Raw genomic sequence first — 17,707 nt, forward strand, 5'->3', positions numbered from 1 at the left:
CTTTAATTTTCTAATAGCGAAGGTCCCAGACAACAGACCCTAAAAACTTAGTGGCTGTACAATGACAAATTACCATGCAATTTAATAGCTGTTTTTTTTCCTCTGAATTCAGTACTGTGATCCAATATTCCCCTGTTGTGCCGCTCCCACTCCCCTCCCATATCAATCCTTACATTTTCAATACCATCTTATTTCATTTCCATCCAGGATCAGGCTTTTTTCCCCACCAAAGGTTTCATTTCAGCCCATATATGCAATGTGTAATCTAATCATGACAGCAGAGGAAGCAGGCTGATATTTCTCAGTTGCTAGAGGCTAGTGAGTGCAGATTGTTCCATTTCACACAGCAGTACAACACATTTCTTTCCCAATACACTTTTGCATAAGTGAAGAACAAATATAATTACCATTTCTGATTAAAAGCTGCATCCTGATGCAATTTGTGAATGATTCAACATACTAAAAGCCAGATGTTACAGTTTAGAAAAATGTGTTATAGTAATCTATAGAGTTTTTGGATTTTTTGCTTAAGTCATTTGGGGCTTGAATAAACATCTAGAGACAATCAGCAAGGATCTGCTGCAATCTTTTAATACGAGCAGAAAAACTAAACAATTGTGGCTCCCACATACAAATATGTATATACACAGCACAATCAAACAGCAGTATTTTTTAAAAGCTAGTTTTAGGCAAATTGATAAATCCCTTACAAACAAAAACAAGGTACAACCTGGGATTTTACTGAAAGTTTCAATAAATAAAAAGTAGTATAAAACCTGAAACCACCCATGCGCACACAGCAAAATACAACTGTTATTTTTCTAACACATCAGGTCATTGATACATCAAAATTGATAAATGTATTAAAATTGTATAAAAACTCAAATAATCAAAAGCAAAAGCCATTTGCTTAATTTTTAATCTAATGTAATTCAAATCCTCGCATGAGAATTCAATATTGAACTTGACATTTCAATACTCGGCTGTTTTAAAAACTAAAAACTTAAGTCAAGTCAGTTCTTCACACCTTGTGTTCAATAATAATTAATTGTTCCCTATAGCCATTTATATGCAAGGAAATTTTGAAAATTTTCAGTACTGAGAAAAAAAACTAAAAGGGGAAAATGACTCAATGTGCAAGTGCCATTAATTAGCATTTCTTAGACATCTAACAAGTACTTTCTGTCTAGTAAACAAGCACACAGCTTTTCCCCATCATCTATGATATATTCAGTTTTTAACATTAAAACATTCTACTGCTTCTGCTGCATTTTGTTCTATAATAAATATAAGACACAAAACCCTCCTAAAGTGCGGTAACATTATTCGCTAAATCAGATTTTTCCGTGCTGGACAGGATGCCAGTCCATCGCAGGACACACACAAGCACACAGGGACCATTTAGAGACACCAGATAACCTATGGTTAACTATGGTAGCGTGTCTTCGGGAGGTGGGAAGAAAACAGAGCAAATGGAGAAAACCCACATGGACAGAGGGAGAACATGCAAGCTCCGCGCAGAAGGTTTCACAGTTCAAAATCAAACCTGAAAAAAAACTATTTACGGTTCCCAAGACTAAATGACTGCAAAAATCCCCCAAACAGCTGGAAGCTGATTGGTGGTTGTCCACTCTTTTGATTTCATAAACAGATCACACCGTACCGTAAAATCCACATTATTAAAAATTGTGATAACGCATAACAGCACTGAATATTTGCAAGCCTGAGCAATTCAAAAAAAGTTTTGTTTACAGAAGAAAAATGTATATATCTCATATACAAGAGGTCAGAGAACATCACTCGTGGTCTTCAAGGGCCACAGAAAAGCTGAGATGATATTTTTTCATTGGCAGCCTGAGGCCCAGGGATAGAAAGTGAAACTGGTCTAATTAAACCTGAAAGTGGAGCATGAACCGCTAATCATTTCACTAACCCAGAAAAAAATCCAGGACTGTCATTCTTGAACACAGGAGTTTGTGACCTTCTCTATAAATCTACATTCAAACTAAAGAGAAACCTGTAGACGAATAACCATGATTACAGTATCTGAAGCGAGCACGAAATGCTGCCGACAGAAAGGACCTGAGAAAGTGCGCTTTGCAGTTGCGTGTGAACGCCATGCGTCTTCGCGGCGCCGCCTGGCTCGCCAGTCTGAGATCACGGGCCTTCGCCGCGGCGCCCAGGTCTCTTATCTGATGTACTCCTCTTCGGACAGGCCGCCCGTCCCCTCATCCTCGCTGTTCTCCGTCTCCGGTAAGTCACCCCAGAGCAGGAGGTTCAAGCCTGAAAAAAGCACGGCTGAGTTTGTACAAATTGTGCAGACAGCTGAGCTTACAAAGCTGGATCAGTTCCCCTTGTTGATCTTGTGCCTGATGGGCCAGAACAGTGCCCCCGACCCCACATAGTCCATGGAACCCAATGCTAGCCCCACAGGCTAGGGAAAATGCACAAGAGCCTGTGACCTAAATCTAATAGTTTACAGCCGTTAACCCAACAATACTCATGAATTTGGGAGTATTTGATATGTGTTCTAGCCATAATGAAAATGAGTAAATGTACAAGGCAGAATCATTAGCAGCAACTCCAGTTTTACTCAAAGGTCATGGATTAAATGTAAACCACCATAATATACACTGATGCACAATGAGAACAGTATGTTTTATCGAAATAGCAAGGAGAAGTGTTGACTACGTTATTAAAAAGAAAACACAAAACCACGTGGTGAGATTTCAAAGTAACACCATGTGCTCAGTGCTTTTCAATTTAAAATAGCCAAAAACGTGTTGAAACAACTCTTTACAGTCACTCCAAAATATGCGATTTGATTTAACGTAAAACCGGTGAAAGAAATGACGGTGTCCTGCTTGAATAATGGCGACTGCCTGGTCATCATCAGCGGGATGGAAGGATGGCCTGTCTGGGAGAGAATGAGAGGGTACAGAGGGATCCTGGTGTCGAGAGAGAAACTGAGTACAGTTAACATGACCAAACGCAGAGACTTGCGTCCTGTCCTGAAGTCTTCTGGTGTCTGGGAGAGAATGAGATGTTTTGCTTCAGCAATCTGTGGACTTGTCCATGGAAACTAGGAAACAAGTCTGTGGTGTAACCTCAAGCAGCACTCCCCCTGCATGCTGAAGTATCGACACGCCCGTTACCTGCCAGCCTTTGCCAGCTGCCCCGGGCTGCACAGGAAGAGTGGCAGGGGGAGCATTTCACAGCAACTGGTTGACAGTGCATCACATTTCATACTGAAATTTTATTATAGTTTTACACACTGTGCGATCACGTTTCAATCCATTTCTTTTGTGCGTCAGACCATTTCTTTGCTTGAACAAGCAGACTCTCGCATTGCTGGCCGATGTGAAACCATACTCTAACTTGATTAAGCCAAGTAACATGCAATGCATAAATGTGCTTGTACTGCATTCACCAGAGGTACCACCTGGTGCTATTTAATACTTCACTCATGTACAAGTTAATCTATGAATACAAAAGCATAACCGTATACAGTACATCACTTTCACTGGGATTGTCTTCTGCAGAAAGATGCTCCAGGATCTCAGTCTGGTTTTAATTTAATGAGAAAACCAAAGTTAAAGAAGCAGTTTGTGGCATGGGAGTGTGCTGCTGTTGGTACTCGGCCCCCTCTGCCCACTGAGGCACACAGACAAACTGAAGAGCAAGATGAAGGAAGGAGGGGGCAGCCGAGTTTGGCGCTACTTTTTAAGAGAGAGTGCTCACCGGATGGGTCCAGCCTGTTCACCGCAGAGACGGAATCGCTGTGAAACATCCAGAAGTGACCGTTATTGCAGGACAGCAGGCAGGGCTTGCACGGGGCCACCACGTGATAGCCCACAATGTTGCCGCTGGAACACAGAGAAAGGAAACAGGGAGTAAGCACTTTCATTTGGTGCCGCAGGAATCAACAACACAAGCTCCATAGTCTCCTCACCCGTCTCCTGCCGAGCAGCAAGGAAGCAGGGCAGCAAGGGGGTGGGGAGACAAAGGAGAGTTTTCCCACTTGCTTATCTTACAGTTTTTGTTTACTTATTTTTGCCTACTTTTAACTCCAAGGCAAAACCTATGACACACGTAAGCCCAGATTCAAACACCAACCTCTGCAATTACAAGCCACCCACATGCACACGCACCGCCCAGGCTGGCTCTGGAGCGAAAGAGCACAATTTACTTGAAAAGCATCTTCACAATCCATCACTGACACATTGCATTGGATTATCACGGATTTAACAGCATCAGGCTCAGGCCTACAGCAAGACAAGAGCAAAGCTTATGAAGAATAAGACAAAAGGTTCTTGCATGCTTGCCGTCACATCCTTAAATTAACATTTTCTCCTTTTTGCAATCCATGATGAATAAATGCCTTCCAACGTTATGGTATTTTTTGGGGGAAAACATAAGGCTTTAAGTTGTTTAGACATCAGTGCAACACGTTTCATGGCTCATTTTACAAGAACTGGGAAGTATATCAGGTTCGACCCACTGAACACTCTATTTGGGAAAACATGCGTGACCCTAAGCCATTTTCCCCTCCTATTGCAGCATTAATTTATTTTTAAATATCCAGTGCAAGGCTCAAGAAAACCCTCTGAAGCACAGGCTGCACATTTGTGACTTTAACCCGAATATGCAGTACCTTCTGATTTTCTGCACATGTCCATGAAAAGAAAGGTCCGAAACGAGAGGAAGCCGTTCTGCCTATCTAGTAGTTAACTGATACAAGAATCTCCTCCTGTCATTGTTTTTAAAGCGGCCAGGGTACTGGCTTCAACTAAATGCTGTATTTGTACCAAACCCGGTCTGCTATTGAAGACTTTCCTCGTTCTGTGTTGTGAATATCCATTATATCCATTTGATGGATCTTTTATACAAAGTGAATTCACTTACACATGTATTTCCTGAAGCAATCCCAGTGACAGTTATCCAACTTTGCCCAAGGGCAGCGCACACTGGTCCCCCATCTGGGATTTGACCCAACAACCTTCCAACACGTCTCTAACCACGACTCCCCCAAACCTGTCAAAGTGGTTTGACACTTCCAGTCATGGAGTTCTGTGCAGGTACCTACCACTTCAAACATGCAATATCCTTTAGTCTACATTTGCAGCTCTCCGTACAATAGCAGCTGGCGACAAAGTCGACAGTACTGGGAAAAGAAGGAAAAAACGAAATTTAACCGACTACAGCAAGATCTGGGAACAGCAAGTTGTCTGGACTGGGACATTTCTTCCAATAACAGAAGGCGATTTAAGCAAACATGCGCCTTCCGAGTGACTTCAACGCCGGAAGACTTCAAGACAGGACACGAGTCTCCGCGTCTAGTCGTCTTAACTGTACTCAGTTTCTCTCTCGACTCACACCAGCATCTCCGCTGCACCCTTGTTGTGCAGAGATTTAAAATTAATATAGATGATTACTGTGTCTTTTGTGAAAATAGCCCCCGAAAAAATAGAGACCTATGTTTGTTAACAGTTTAAAATGGATGTAAAGGCGTATTTAAAGACTAAATCGAAATGTAAGAACATGAAAGCTGTGCGAACCTTATCTTTATTTACATTGTTTATTTTATTTCATGTGTATGTTTTATTCATGTAAGTGTAATTGCATTATAGATGTACCCCGGGCAATGTTATTGATATGTTTAATGCACTCCTATTTGTATTACAAATCGGAATACATTTTGTATTGTATTTTGTAATTACTGCATAATAAAAAGGTAAAAAAACAGGATCCCGATGCAAACGGCGCTTAAGAAGGGGCTCTAGTGATAAAGCCCATCGCATCGACAGCGCCGCAGACACTCACCTGTTGGGAGGGATGTCAGTGGAGAACAGCTCTACTTTCGTGTCGGACAAAAGCACAGCCTTCATGCCCCGTGTGCACAACAAGCTATCGCAGAACTTGCAGCAAACCAGAGTTACGCATCTGTTTTTAAAGGTTGAGGTAGACATGATTTAGGAATAAAAGTGCGGTCTTCACTAATCACACTTTCAAACCGGATAGCGGATGCTGGCCGACGCTTATGCGTGATTCGGCTACTGGTAATTTTAGCTAAACACTATCGGTTCTAACTTACTTCATAAGTTGCTTTGAGGCATAAAGAGTTTTTTTTTTTAATAAACAATATTCCTTAATTCTGGACTGTCTACCCGCGCGATTGGCTCTAACTCAAAAGGTTAACAGAGTTTTTTTTAGTAACTAGCTACTGCACATTAATTTTTTAAGTTAAATCACGAACTTAGCCCTACATACGGCCTCGGCTATAGTCTTCTGTCTTTTATCTTCATTTGAACGTGTTCGGGTAGCGGAGGATCTGAAGAGCAAACCGTTAGCTACCGTTGAGGTTTACCGAAATCGCTTTTTTTTACTTCTAATTCCCCTAGCTCCGAGAAAAACGGACGGCCACGCTGTCTTCGCCGAACGTCAAATATCTGTCCCGTTTTTGAGCGCTCTCTGCTCCTGATATTGAAACGTTTTGCCTATTTTCTACTGACGGTCCGGCATTGTTTACAACTTGTTAATTCAATGGCAGCTAGAAACTTCCTGATACAAGTTCAAATTGACCCATCCGCCCCTCTGATTGGCTCCCCAAACCCACGGATCAATATTATTGGTTTACAGGGCGAACCAATGCAAAGCGCTCAGTGGACAATGTAGAGACATTTAACTTTATCTCCTCTTATCATTGGTTTAGAGCTGAAGACGTAGACCAATCAAATTTCTCCAATGCTTTGGACAGCGCTTTTTTTCGATTGGTCCGCTGAAGAACAAACCTACAAGTACCGCACAATGCGAAATTAAAAAGAAAAAAACAGTGTTTACCAAAAACCCACACGAAGTAATATTATTGCAAGGAAATTGTAACGATTTGGCTTATGTTACTGGTTTTATCTTACGTGTACAGCCTGTGCCACGCCTCTTTACTGCATTATCTCAATCCTGATTTAGCGGTGTGGTAGCTGCGTGAGGCACCGCCCCCTCGCTCCTTTCTTTTGGTTTGTCCAATATCACGTCAGTCTCAGCGCTCTTGGCCAATAGAATCGCTCGGAGCTTACATTTACCCCCTGTGGAAAGGGGCGGGTCCGTCCTTTTCCAAGACTGAGAGCAATGTTCTGAAGTTAAAATTGGGAAGTCAGAGTGGAGGATGTGAATTATCGTGTTCGGATTACAATAAAATCCTGTATGAAAGGTAACTATATTCTCTTCCATCGTCCAAGACAAGTGATTTACGGTGTTTGTAGCACTAGTCACTTAGCGAAAAGAAATACGTTTGTTAGCTTATTTCTGAAGAGCCGATGCTCTATAGAAAATAGGACTCTTGTTAAGTGAAATAACTCGACTCGAGCGCTATGAACGTGAGTTCATTTTGTTATGTTACAGATACTGCTTATGAGCAATAAGAAAAATAAGGCAGATAAAAACTGTTTATGATCAATGTCGCATTTTTTATAAGGACTAGGCCGTTTTTAAAATTAAGCTTGTGGTTATAGGGTTGCATTGTACTATTAACATGCGTAGCGGTAGCGGGCAAGAGCAAGCAAAAATCTTTTAACGTCATTGTCTTCATTTTAAGTAGCTGTAATAAAGATAGATAACGATTATCACAATTTACTAATCACAAATCCACCAGCCATTTCTTACAATGCTGATAGGACCTTAAATATGATCATTGGAAACCTACAGTGTCACTTACAGTGCTTCTATAATTCTTAGCCAACTATACATAAGTACAAAGAACGCCAAATGCCTTTACTGCGCAGAGGTGAAGTTGCCCTGGAATAACGTGTTTGCAGCACATTACCGGCTAGAGCACGAATCAGTGAAAATGCTCGTGCCCGCTCTTTCTAATACGGCAAATGAATTTGATCGTGTTCTTCCAGAATCGAGTTTCCTCAAACCCGCCCAGACAGTTACAGCGGTGCTGTCTTCTGGGGTCGATCTCCTTCTCTCTCCCGCTTTATTTGCCTGGAAAGTCCTCGTTTAGCCGACTCTCCTCCAGTTTCCTGTTGGAGAAGCTCGCAAACATTCCTTTGAAGTGTGGACGGGCGTTTGGGGGCTGAGGGAGATCTAGTTTCGCTGCGGGAGGGTGCAAACGGAACAAATACCGTGTAGCACAACTTCCATTTTTTAGTTCCAAGAGCTCTTTCGGGCCAGAAAGGTGAGGTGTGTTGAAAACAACAATTTTTAAAAAGAACGTGACATTTGTAATTATATAAGCCCTTCTGGTGATCAACAAGGTGTCTGCAAAGCACCGTTCACGCAGGCACTTGAAACCCAAGGGAAGTTAAATCTCTCTCACTGTAATTTGCTTATTGTCAAATTATGAGCATGCTTCCGAATTTCTTGAAATTTTAGCTGCCACGTGAGTTCCACCATTTACTCCATTTAAAAATAGTTTAAAACTTAGATGAGTTTAATTTCCCTTAATTTGTAGGTCAAGGGTGTCGCTAGAATTGATTTATTTTAAGCCTCTCTCGAGGCCCTGCGACTGGAAGATCACTGCTGGCGTTTTCATCGGCTTGTGCTAATTCTCCTTCTCGGCAGCATCCTGGATCAACTTCGTTGTATTAACTGTGAACAAATGGGATATCGCAATTCTCACTGTACACATTATCATAATCCCCAACCCCCCCCCCCCCAATCCGGACTGTCAGTGTTGTTTTTTCCGCAATACATCCTGTTGTATCCTAGCTAGCACGTTGCATTATCAAGCAATCCTTATCGGCCCCTCTCTCTTGTTTTTCCAGATGAAGACACCCACTTCGTGAGACGCCGGACAGCCGTGATATGAATTCTTCCGAAAAGGAAGAAAAAAGCCCTTGGGGAATTATTGGATCCGTAAACGCTTAAGAGGCATCTCTCTGTGTTTTTTTTTTCCCCGAAGGGGGAGGACTACGAAATTCCTCTTTTTGCGTGCGGGTGTGTGTGAGACAGCCCCAGTGATTGTGCGACCAGGACCGTACGAGCACGAATGTAACCAGCGCGTTGCAGAAGTGTTACCCTGCGCCCTGGGTTCGTTCAGAATAGCGGATGGAATGATTTTCCATTGGAAACAGTAACAGCAGAGCGAGAGGGCGGATTGGCTATAGTCTTTCCTGTGGATTTGTTTTGGGGGAAAAAAAAATTATTCAAATAACCCTTAGTGCCATTGTCATCCTGCTCCTTCTAATCCCGACAAGCGATATATTTGCAACTGTGTTCTAAACAATACAGACATGACGTCTCCTGCTAAATTTCGGAAGGAAAAGGAGATCATAGCGGAGTATGAAACTCAAGTCAAAGGTAAGATATTCCTGTGATATTGTTGTTGTCCGCACTTAAAAAAAAAAGATGGTTTATTTTTTTGGGGGTATGATTGAAACCAGTTGGTTCGGTGGCGGTTTATGTCTACGAAATGTAATTGCGTGTGTTTTATCCGTAAGAGAGCTTAATGTTCGATATAGCTAAAAATTATACGTTGAGTTATCTAGGGCTGAATTGTGAACTGTTTCCTCGTCTTGCAAGGGGTGCCCTTTTGATATCAACGTCTTAGTGTATGTGACTAATTGGGGGTAATTTTAGTGAAAAGGAAGAGATCAAACCGACGACATGCGTAACACTCGGGGTTAACTAGTTGTCTTTCGCGGGAAGATCCGAGCCGAGAAAGAGAAGGTTGTCGTTTTTTTTTTAAACCACAACGACACGTAAACCGCTGTGGAAAGTTGAGGGAAATAATTCAAGGCCGTGCCTTTCATTTTTCATTGTGAAAGTGGCGTTGCGGTGCGGGGTGCTGGCGCCGGTGTCGAGCCGGTGGGTGTCGCCTCGCGGTGTCGCGTGCCGAGGCCGGGGCTCGGGACGGCTCGGCGCGAGAGTAGGAAGGAGCTAGGGCAGGCAACACGTTGGATTCTGCAGATGCTGATAGCTGGCAGGCTGCGGGCTTCACACCGTTCAGTCCGAATCGTGTTCAGCTCAGTGCAAGGGCAGGATGCATTGTGCAAAGCAACTGAATTTGTTTGTAATTCAAAAGGAACGCAACAGGGGGAGAGAGAGACGCCAGCCTGACATTTCATGTGTTTTTGTATTTTCTGGAAATAGGTTCTTAGTCGCCTCGAATCTCCATTTTTCACCTAACTTGAACGTTTTGTGGCGATTTCCGTCAATGGTCCTTTGTTAACTTGCTCTACGCGTGTCTGGGTTTGAGTTCAGGCTCATTTCGCAAGAATGTGGTTTAATTAAAAAAAAAACGGCACCCGTCAGGTCCCTGCGATTTTCTTTAATCTCTCGGTGAGAAGCAGTTTAACGTGTAAATTGGGAGATAAGGGCGAACATAAAACGTCACAAGTCTGAATGGAGAACTTCAACCGCCAGCGTCAACCAAAATACCACGTACAGTACTTCTGAGACACACACACTTGGCCTTATTCTGTTCAATTGTGTAGCGCTGAAGGAGAGGGAATGTCGGTCATGCTGACGTTGGACTCCGGAATTATAATTCTCGATTCTCTTCCTGTGCTGTGGGGAGACATTGTGCTGAAGGGAGCTGCTGTAACAATAACCCCCCTTTCGTGCCTGCAAGCCCGTGTCACTGTTACGAGGGGTTGGGTTGCGTTAGCAGGGATCTCGGTGGACTGACAGTCGCGCTGATAGACCTTGCGGGAGGAGTCCCCCTGTGCGAACGGGCACATTCCAGAGCACAGCCGCAGCCAAGCCGGCTGGCTGGGGGTTTCTGAGCCTCGCGGGGCCCGAGAAAGTGAGGAGGCCGGGAAGCTGTGTGGTGAAATGAACCCGGGTAAATCCGGTCTGTGTTGGTGTAGTGGTGATCCGCTCATTAAAAAAAAGTCTAGGCGAAATACGTTTAACGGAGAGATTTGCAGTACAGTTCTAACATGTCCTCGTGTGACATGATCAATTTCGTGAAGGCCACACAAGTGTGTCACCTCTGTGTCTCGTCGTTGGCCGGTGTTTAATTCCTGTGCAGTGTCAGAAAGGGCCGTGCCGCTGGTCTTGCTCGCTAGATTGCTGATTTGAGCAATCCCAGCTGTGTTCTTAACCGTTCCCAGCGAATCGGCTTTGAACGGCACTGCTGTCCGTAACAGAAAAAGTGTTGTCTCCTGTTCCGTGTCCTAACCCCCTCCTGCGGACAGACAGGAGTGTTCCTTTCAAGTAAAATCACTGTGGACTCAGAGTGAAATATGCGCACGGTGTGGTTCTCAGCGGTACCATTTGATCTCAAAGAAGAGTTTGGAAAACCGCTTTCATTGACCCAGCTCCCCTCCAAACCCGAGCTCAATCGGTTCAGCCATTGGGTAGGAGTTGAATTTTAAGCCCCAAAGGTATAATTCAGAATGGCAATTGTGCTGAGCACCACCTCTCTCCAAAAAGTAGGTTCTGCACAGTGCTACCTGCACCTTATGAAGATTGAGGGCAATGGGTGTTGAGGTGTCAGTCATTTCTGTGGCTGCATAAAGGGATTTCTATACTTTCAGATGAAGGAAGGAAAGAAAAAAGGTGTTCTGTCTTGGTATACTAATCACTAGAGCAAAGCAGTAGGCTCCCATCCTTGGAAAAACGTCGCAGGTAGAACCAGTATTATTTATTGCACGTTTTCAGATGGACAGGCTGAAAAAACGGCAGCAGAAACAGTACATGTTAATTAGTTCTAGACTGAGAAGGTAGGTCTTTTTCTTGCCGGTGGCGTCCGAAGGCGTTCCTGCTCCAGCGGCGCTCGGTCTCGGCGGCTCTGCGTGGCCTTCGCTGCAGCCTCAGGCGACGGCGTGTGAGCACACGGATGAGAGAAGGCCTGTGTGGTTCCTCCTCCTCAGGCGGACCGGTTCTCTGCACCGGGGGCTGCCAGACAAGACCAGTCGCTTCTTTTACACGAGGCGTCCTGCATTCATTTCCTGTGGCAGCAGCCCCGTTGCTCCAGTTGGGAAATTGAGTGAATGCTGCCTGTGTAAAGGAAATGTTTTGCATGTGATTTGGACGAATAAGTCCCAAGAAACACGTGACGGCGGAGAATCTCTTCTGTCTCTCACAACGGGTGAGCCTGTTTAAGGCACCTCGCCTGGTGAAGCTGGGACCCTGCCCTCTCGCTCTGCAGCTCTTCCTGAGCCGGAGAGTCCCCTGCTCCAGCTGCAGCCTTCCTTCGCAGGCCAGTGATGCTCGGAGCTATGGGGCTGCGGTGTTTGTGCTCTGCGCACGTGTGGGGGAATTAAGCGGACCTGCCCTCTCTTGCTTTGGGCTCCTTTTACTGTCTTTGACGCTGGCACTGTTTAGTGTGAAGGTCAGTCCGTGCAGAGGCACACCAGGTATTAATTAAACACAAGAATCCACAGCTGTGTGAGGGAGGGCTCTCGTCACCTCTTAGGAAAGTTAACCCCTGATATTTATCTGCTTGTCACTTTTTCTGAGGATTCAGAATCCCAGGGATCCTGACGTGTCCTCAGAGGAAGTCACATTGTGGCATTGTTCCAATTTTCTCTAGTACCGCGGTCATAAGGGGCTGCTCTTCTCCGACATGAGCTGTCAGGCTCCACTTACTCATACCCTGCCTGTCAGGTACAGTACTTGCACAGCATGTCATCCACTTTCACAGTTATATTTTCAGTTAATTGTAAGTGTCTCTGACCTTTGGAATAGGAATGCTTGCCCTATTCCAAATATTTTGACTGCTGTTGTGATGGAATTGGATTCCCTTTCCTTTAAAGTTCTCCCATCCCAATCTGTGATTGTTACCCTTGTCTGTGATCCTTCAGTCCTGAAGTGCTGTGTCAGTAGTGAAATGCTCACTACCGGAGTAGTGCCTGAAAAGTGTGTGCTAGGGAAGATTCATAATGCTTAACTCTTCAGTTGCTAGGGAGGGGTATCTAATGTGCATTTTGACTGCACACTGTTCTAGCATTGTGCATTTTTCTAAGTGTGCATCAGGTAAACAGTAATCACCTGAAATTCTGCTGAACCTCGGTTCACTTTTCTCCACACAATGCATCATTACACTTCACAAGTCCAACTCTTTCTCGAACCTTCTCGAAGCTTCGTTCCCTGTGTGAATCAATATGGAGATTTTCAGCTTCTCCAGTGAAAGGCTGCATTGCTGAGTTTTCTGAGACACCAGGCCTTAATACAGCGCAGGAAAGAATTCACTCTGCTAACCCAAAACAAGACTACACCTTGTGGGAGTGATTCTGCATGGTAGCTGCTGTGAGGTATGAATCTGAAAGACAGTGGGATGAAGCCAGTCACAGCTGGAACAGCCCATCCAGTAGGCCTGAGCCAGTTCTGTCACCTGAGGCTTTGCGTTCCACCATGAGCCAGTGTTTCTAAGGTCTGACAAGTGCGTTTTTATGCTCGTCTCAGTCTTGCAATACAATTTATGGATCTTTATTTCAGGAAAGCATTTTTCATTCTGTGTCAGCTTTGTACCGACATGTTTTTCTCCACAGGCAGCAAACGTTTCCAGTCTCGTTCAATGGCGGTCCTTTTGTTCCGGGTCTGCTTTCTCAAGCCTGACCTGCTTCACGCACCAGGGCCCAGATTGAACCAGAACTTTGACCCACCAGCCTGCAGCCAAATACAAATGCAGGACTTGGAGGCAGGTTGCCATCCGATTGAATCGGAATGCCACTTGCAGACTGAAAGCAGCTCTCAACTGCTTGGCCTGTTATTGACACAGGGGCAGAGGTGAAATCGGGGCTTAACTTGGAGATGGGGTCAAGGAGGCTTGGCTTTTGTATGGCAGCCCATTGTCTGATGATGTGCGGGACTGTCTTCCAGGGAAAAGCTTTCAAATCAATTGCCATTCATTTGCATCTATTCCCACTTGAAGCTTCATTTGTTCCAGCCCTGCAGAAGGCTTCCGGTTGGCTGTTTGGGAATTCGACTGTAAAGCGACACTTTCTAGTGTCACAACCAGACTGAAATCTGTGCTCTCCTGCAGCAGAAAAACCTGGCTTCTGACCTGGACACTGGGGTCTGTGTACGTGACCAGCTGCAGCAGTGCTCAGATTCCAGTCTGGTTGTGACACTAGAAAGGAGGCTAAAGAAACAGCAGAGTCTATTGCTATCCCCATTCCAGCAGCTGACAGACAGCTTGACAGAACCGTCGCGTACTCTGCTTAAGTTTTATTTTACATAGCAGGTTTGAATTTCTTATTTCTAGAACGTTTTTATTCAGTTGAAACAATCTGGAATTTTATTTCCCCCTTGCAAGAACTCTGTGCAATAAAATGAAAACAAGCTGAAAGTTGTGGCACCCTCCATCTCAAACGTGTTATGCACTCGTTTTTATGAAGTGCAGCATGGTCATGAAAAAGTGAATGAATGTTCATTCATCCTAGTGAGCTGCAGTTACTTTTATTGCAGTGAATCCATACGTCTGTGACTTTACAGGCGTTCTTTACTCCACATGCTAGGATGAGAGAATGTCAGTTTAATAGAGGCATCACTGTCAAGCAGAATACAGTTTAACAGATCATTAGCTATCACTAAGAGCTGTGTCACTCTGCCTGGCATCTGTCTCTGCCTTCAGGGGACTGTAGTCTTGTGTGGGAGAGGTGTTGACAGTGCACTGTCCTGACCCCTCCTGCTGCCCCTCACGCTGGTATGAGGCTTGCAATAATAAGGTGTAGCTAATTAACAAAAATAATTGATGCATGACAAGCCACATATTGTGGGTGTACATTGTTGGTAATGCAAGTATAGGAATTTTACCTCTGCTTTTTCCAGAAGGTATAAAAGGAGGAGCAGACTTCGTACTGGAGAAAGGGGGCCACGTGTTGGTGTCACTGAATCACGGGGTTTATTCCGTCCAGCCGACTGTGCCTGGGTTAGAATAAACCCATCGGAGGTCCTGGCAGGCAGCTCTCCTGGCACCTTGACTTGTGCAGTAGAGCCCTGATGAGTATTAAAAGGGAAGAGCAGGAATGAGGCACAACAATAAGACAACGGGAAGGCGATCTATTTTAATGATCTAAACGGCCACAAATCTCAGTGTTCCTGCCTGTTAACTCAACATTAATCCGGCGGGACGACACCTCCCCAGCAGTGATTTATTAACCCAATTATTAACCGTGCTGAATGCGTTCCAGATTCAGGGGAAAGATATTCACCTTCGGCCACACAGATTCTTCTTTAGCCACTGTTCAGGGGAGGCGTAGAGGCTGTCAGAGTATTGCATTCTTGGTCAGAAAGAGAGGAATATTACAACAATGGCTGCACGGTTCTTAATGAAAAGTGTGCTAAAGGAGCTATCCTCAGTAACCTTTCTGAGGTTTTCCTTACTGTAGATCGGAACACCCATAGCACACAGCTGCACGGCAGGAAACACTAGCACTAGGAAACCTATTCCTCCCAAGTCATCGCCTCTTCTCTGTCTGCCCAGTCTCTTCTCTTAACCAGGTGCATATGTGTAGAATTGGTTTCCATTGAACAGCACTGGGTGGGAGGGTGTGATTCACTGTGCTGAGCACCTCTCGGGTGAAGCCACCTTCCATGAAGAGCTAGGGGGACCAGTCTGACCCCCGGAGCCCTGCACTGGGACTTTGCTTCACTGGTATACTTGGCCGGGAGCTGGTGTCTTTCTGAGGTCTGAGCTTGGTTCTGAGCAGGAGAGCAGGGGGAGCAGGAGCTTCTGAACCACCGGAGGCCCTGTCCCACAAAGAACTTGTCTGACTGCCATGGCTGATGAAGCCTACAGGGTGGACGTGGTCCTTTCCCTTGGGAGCAGGAAATGTCATGTTTTTGATGTCGGAACTAAAAAGGCGAAGCAGTCAGATGGAGAACGGCGGCTCCTTGCAACCTCAAAAGGAGGTAGCTTTAAAAAAATAATTCCTTACACTTACAGTATATAGCACTTTTCTGGACACTCCCCTCCACCAATGTGCAGCCCCACCTGGGTGATGCAACAGCAGCCAAGGTCCAGTGGGCTCACCACACACCAGCTATCAGAGGGGAGGAGAGCAGAGTGATGAAGCCAACTCGTAGATGCAGTGACTCTTCCTTAATTGGGATCTGTCGTTCCTTCCCTGGCCGCGGAGTGCAGAGTGCAGGCTGAGCGGTGCAGATGTCAGGTGTCCAGAGAGCCCGCGCTGCTGCTCCCCTCTCTGTGACAGTGACTTGCAGGCGGCGCACCGGCTCTGGCAGATGGGATTTCTGGATCGTGTGAGGGAGTTTCACACGCACGCCGGTGGAAGCGAGTCAACAAGCTGTGTCTTGAGTCGCTTCTCCGTCTGGGGATGGGGTGGGGGGTGGGGGGAGGAGGAGAGATGGGTTTTTTTGGTTGAGATGCTCACAGACTGATCTGTCCAAAAAGCTGCCTTTCCGCTGCGTTGGCATAATTTAGCGCGGAAATGAAAATGGCAGCATTGACTTTCTGTCACCGCTAATTAATCTCCTGCTCTTCCACTCGATAGCGGAATTTATTAAAGCAGCTCAGGGGTGAGTGGGGGGGCGTTTCTCTGCGGAGGAGCGTACAGGCTCGGTTTCCGCCGCGGCTGCACACGGCGAGGTGGGCCTGTGCGGGGCTGTGTGCGCGCGCCTCTTCTGCAAACTCGACCTTCACGCGAGTGCAACGGCCACGGAGCGCTGCGGTCCCTCTGGGATGGTCTGATCCACTTTCGTTGTCTTGTTTCCATTGCCCAAGGATGATGAGGGTGTGTGTGTGCAGCTTCTGTTATATCCGTCTGTAACTCTGCTGCACTCTGTAGTTGTTCTTGAGTCTCTTATGCCGCCGCTGTGAAACAGGAAATTTGCTGGCCTCCTCCCAGCACCCCGGCAGTGGACGATGTTCATCTTGAAACGCATCATCAGTGTGCTGGCGTTGGCCCTGTAGCTGATCCCTAGGCAGCGCCTGGTAATTGCCCAGTGAAACACTCCAGCAGGTGCGGCTGCACCTCCTTGTCTGTGCAGATCGGAGTCGAGATCTGGCTCTGGAGCCGAAGTGCTCTGCCATATGGCGCCATCATGCACAAGGGAGGGAGTGTTTGCTTTCTTTCCTGGGTCTTAGGAGGAGGAACAGATGCGCTCAAAGATTTCTTAGGCCTTTGCATGCATCCTTATTTACTTGGCACTCCTGATTTCTTGTTTCTCTGTATGATTCGTTTGTGCTTTCATTTGGCTCCGAGGAGTAAATTATCTAGTTCTGATTTGAACAGTGGAGTTTCTTACAGATCTCAGCCTCTACTTCAGTTTTATTAAACTGCCTGGACCGTTAGGGTGATTGTTTCTCTGTGCGGGGATTGTGGTTTCATTAAGTGTCCGTGAATGAACCTTGTGCCAGGTGTAATTGGTGTCATTTAAATGGTCATGCTGCAGATTTTGATGATGGAGTCGTTAGTGGTAAAGTAAGGTGATCGAGTTGGGGCGAGGTTGTTTTTCCTTCCCTGTAGACTGTAGGTATTCATACTGCTGAAGTATTTGTGGGGCTGCTAATGGATCATATTCTGCTCCCAATTTGGATGGTACAAGTTCTTCTGAAGTGTTAAGAGAATGACCAGGTGTTTACTACAGGTTTATCATACATGTGCACTTATACAGGTGCTTACCAAGACGTGATTGGAGTTTTCACATTTTCACCTTTGAACCTTCCTGGTAAACCTGAGCCTATTTGTCTCTGCAACTTTGTGCAGTGGAGACCAGGCCTGCTTGACATCTCAGGTAAGGCTGTACTGAGTCAGCAGAGGTGCTCACTGCAGTCACAGGCTGAGTCCTAGAG

At 45.4% G+C, this 17,707-nt stretch overlaps 2 protein-coding genes across 4 annotated transcripts in view; one reads left to right on the top strand and one right to left on the bottom strand.

The window, feature by feature from the left end:
* Positions 1-1,813: 1,813 nt before the first annotated feature.
* Positions 1,814-6,115, bottom strand: LOC148831023 (protein FAM72A). Its single transcript, XM_088922221.1, has 4 exons — positions 5,824-6,115; positions 5,087-5,164; positions 3,742-3,866; positions 1,814-2,283 (listed from the first exon to the last, which is right to left on the bottom strand). Exons 1-4 carry the CDS (start codon positions 5,967-5,969, stop codon positions 2,189-2,191), a joined length of 444 nt encoding a protein of 147 aa, XP_088778347.1. The 5' UTR covers positions 5,970-6,115; the 3' UTR covers positions 1,814-2,188.
* Positions 6,116-7,136: 1,021 nt separating this feature from the next.
* Positions 7,137-17,707, top strand: part of srgap2 (SLIT-ROBO Rho GTPase activating protein 2) — a 97,990-nt gene continuing 87,419 nt past the window's right edge. For all 3 annotated transcript variants that reach the window (XM_088922012.1, XM_088922013.1, XM_088922014.1), the window contains exons 1-2: positions 7,137-7,207; positions 8,766-9,300. In XM_088922012.1, coding sequence (XP_088778138.1) covers positions 9,234-9,300 — 67 coding nt within the window. In that variant the 5' untranslated portion in view covers positions 7,137-7,207; positions 8,766-9,233. The remainder of the gene's footprint in view (positions 7,208-8,765; positions 9,301-17,707) is intronic.

The sequence above is a fragment of the Atractosteus spatula genome, chromosome 7, assembly GCF_055471065.1.
Source record: "Atractosteus spatula isolate fAtrSpa1 chromosome 7, fAtrSpa1.hap1, whole genome shotgun sequence".
In the NCBI taxonomy this organism is placed as follows: domain Eukaryota; kingdom Metazoa; phylum Chordata; class Actinopteri; order Semionotiformes; family Lepisosteidae; genus Atractosteus; species Atractosteus spatula.

What these genes read in the sequence shown, in the direction of transcription:
- LOC148831023 (XM_088922221.1), bottom strand. Translation starts at nt 5,969, where the DNA reads ATGTCTACCTCAACCTTTAAAAACAGATGCGTAACTCTGGTTTGCTGC. An exon ending in ACTGACATCCCTCCCAACAG is followed by an intron (nt 5,165 to 5,823) that starts GTGAGTGTCTGC and finishes TTCTTTTCCCAG; the next exon opens with TACTGTCGACTTTGTCGCCA. An exon ending in GATATTGCATGTTTGAAGTG is followed by an intron (nt 3,867 to 5,086) that starts GTAGGTACCTGC and finishes TCTGTGTTCCAG; the next exon opens with CGGCAACATTGTGGGCTATC.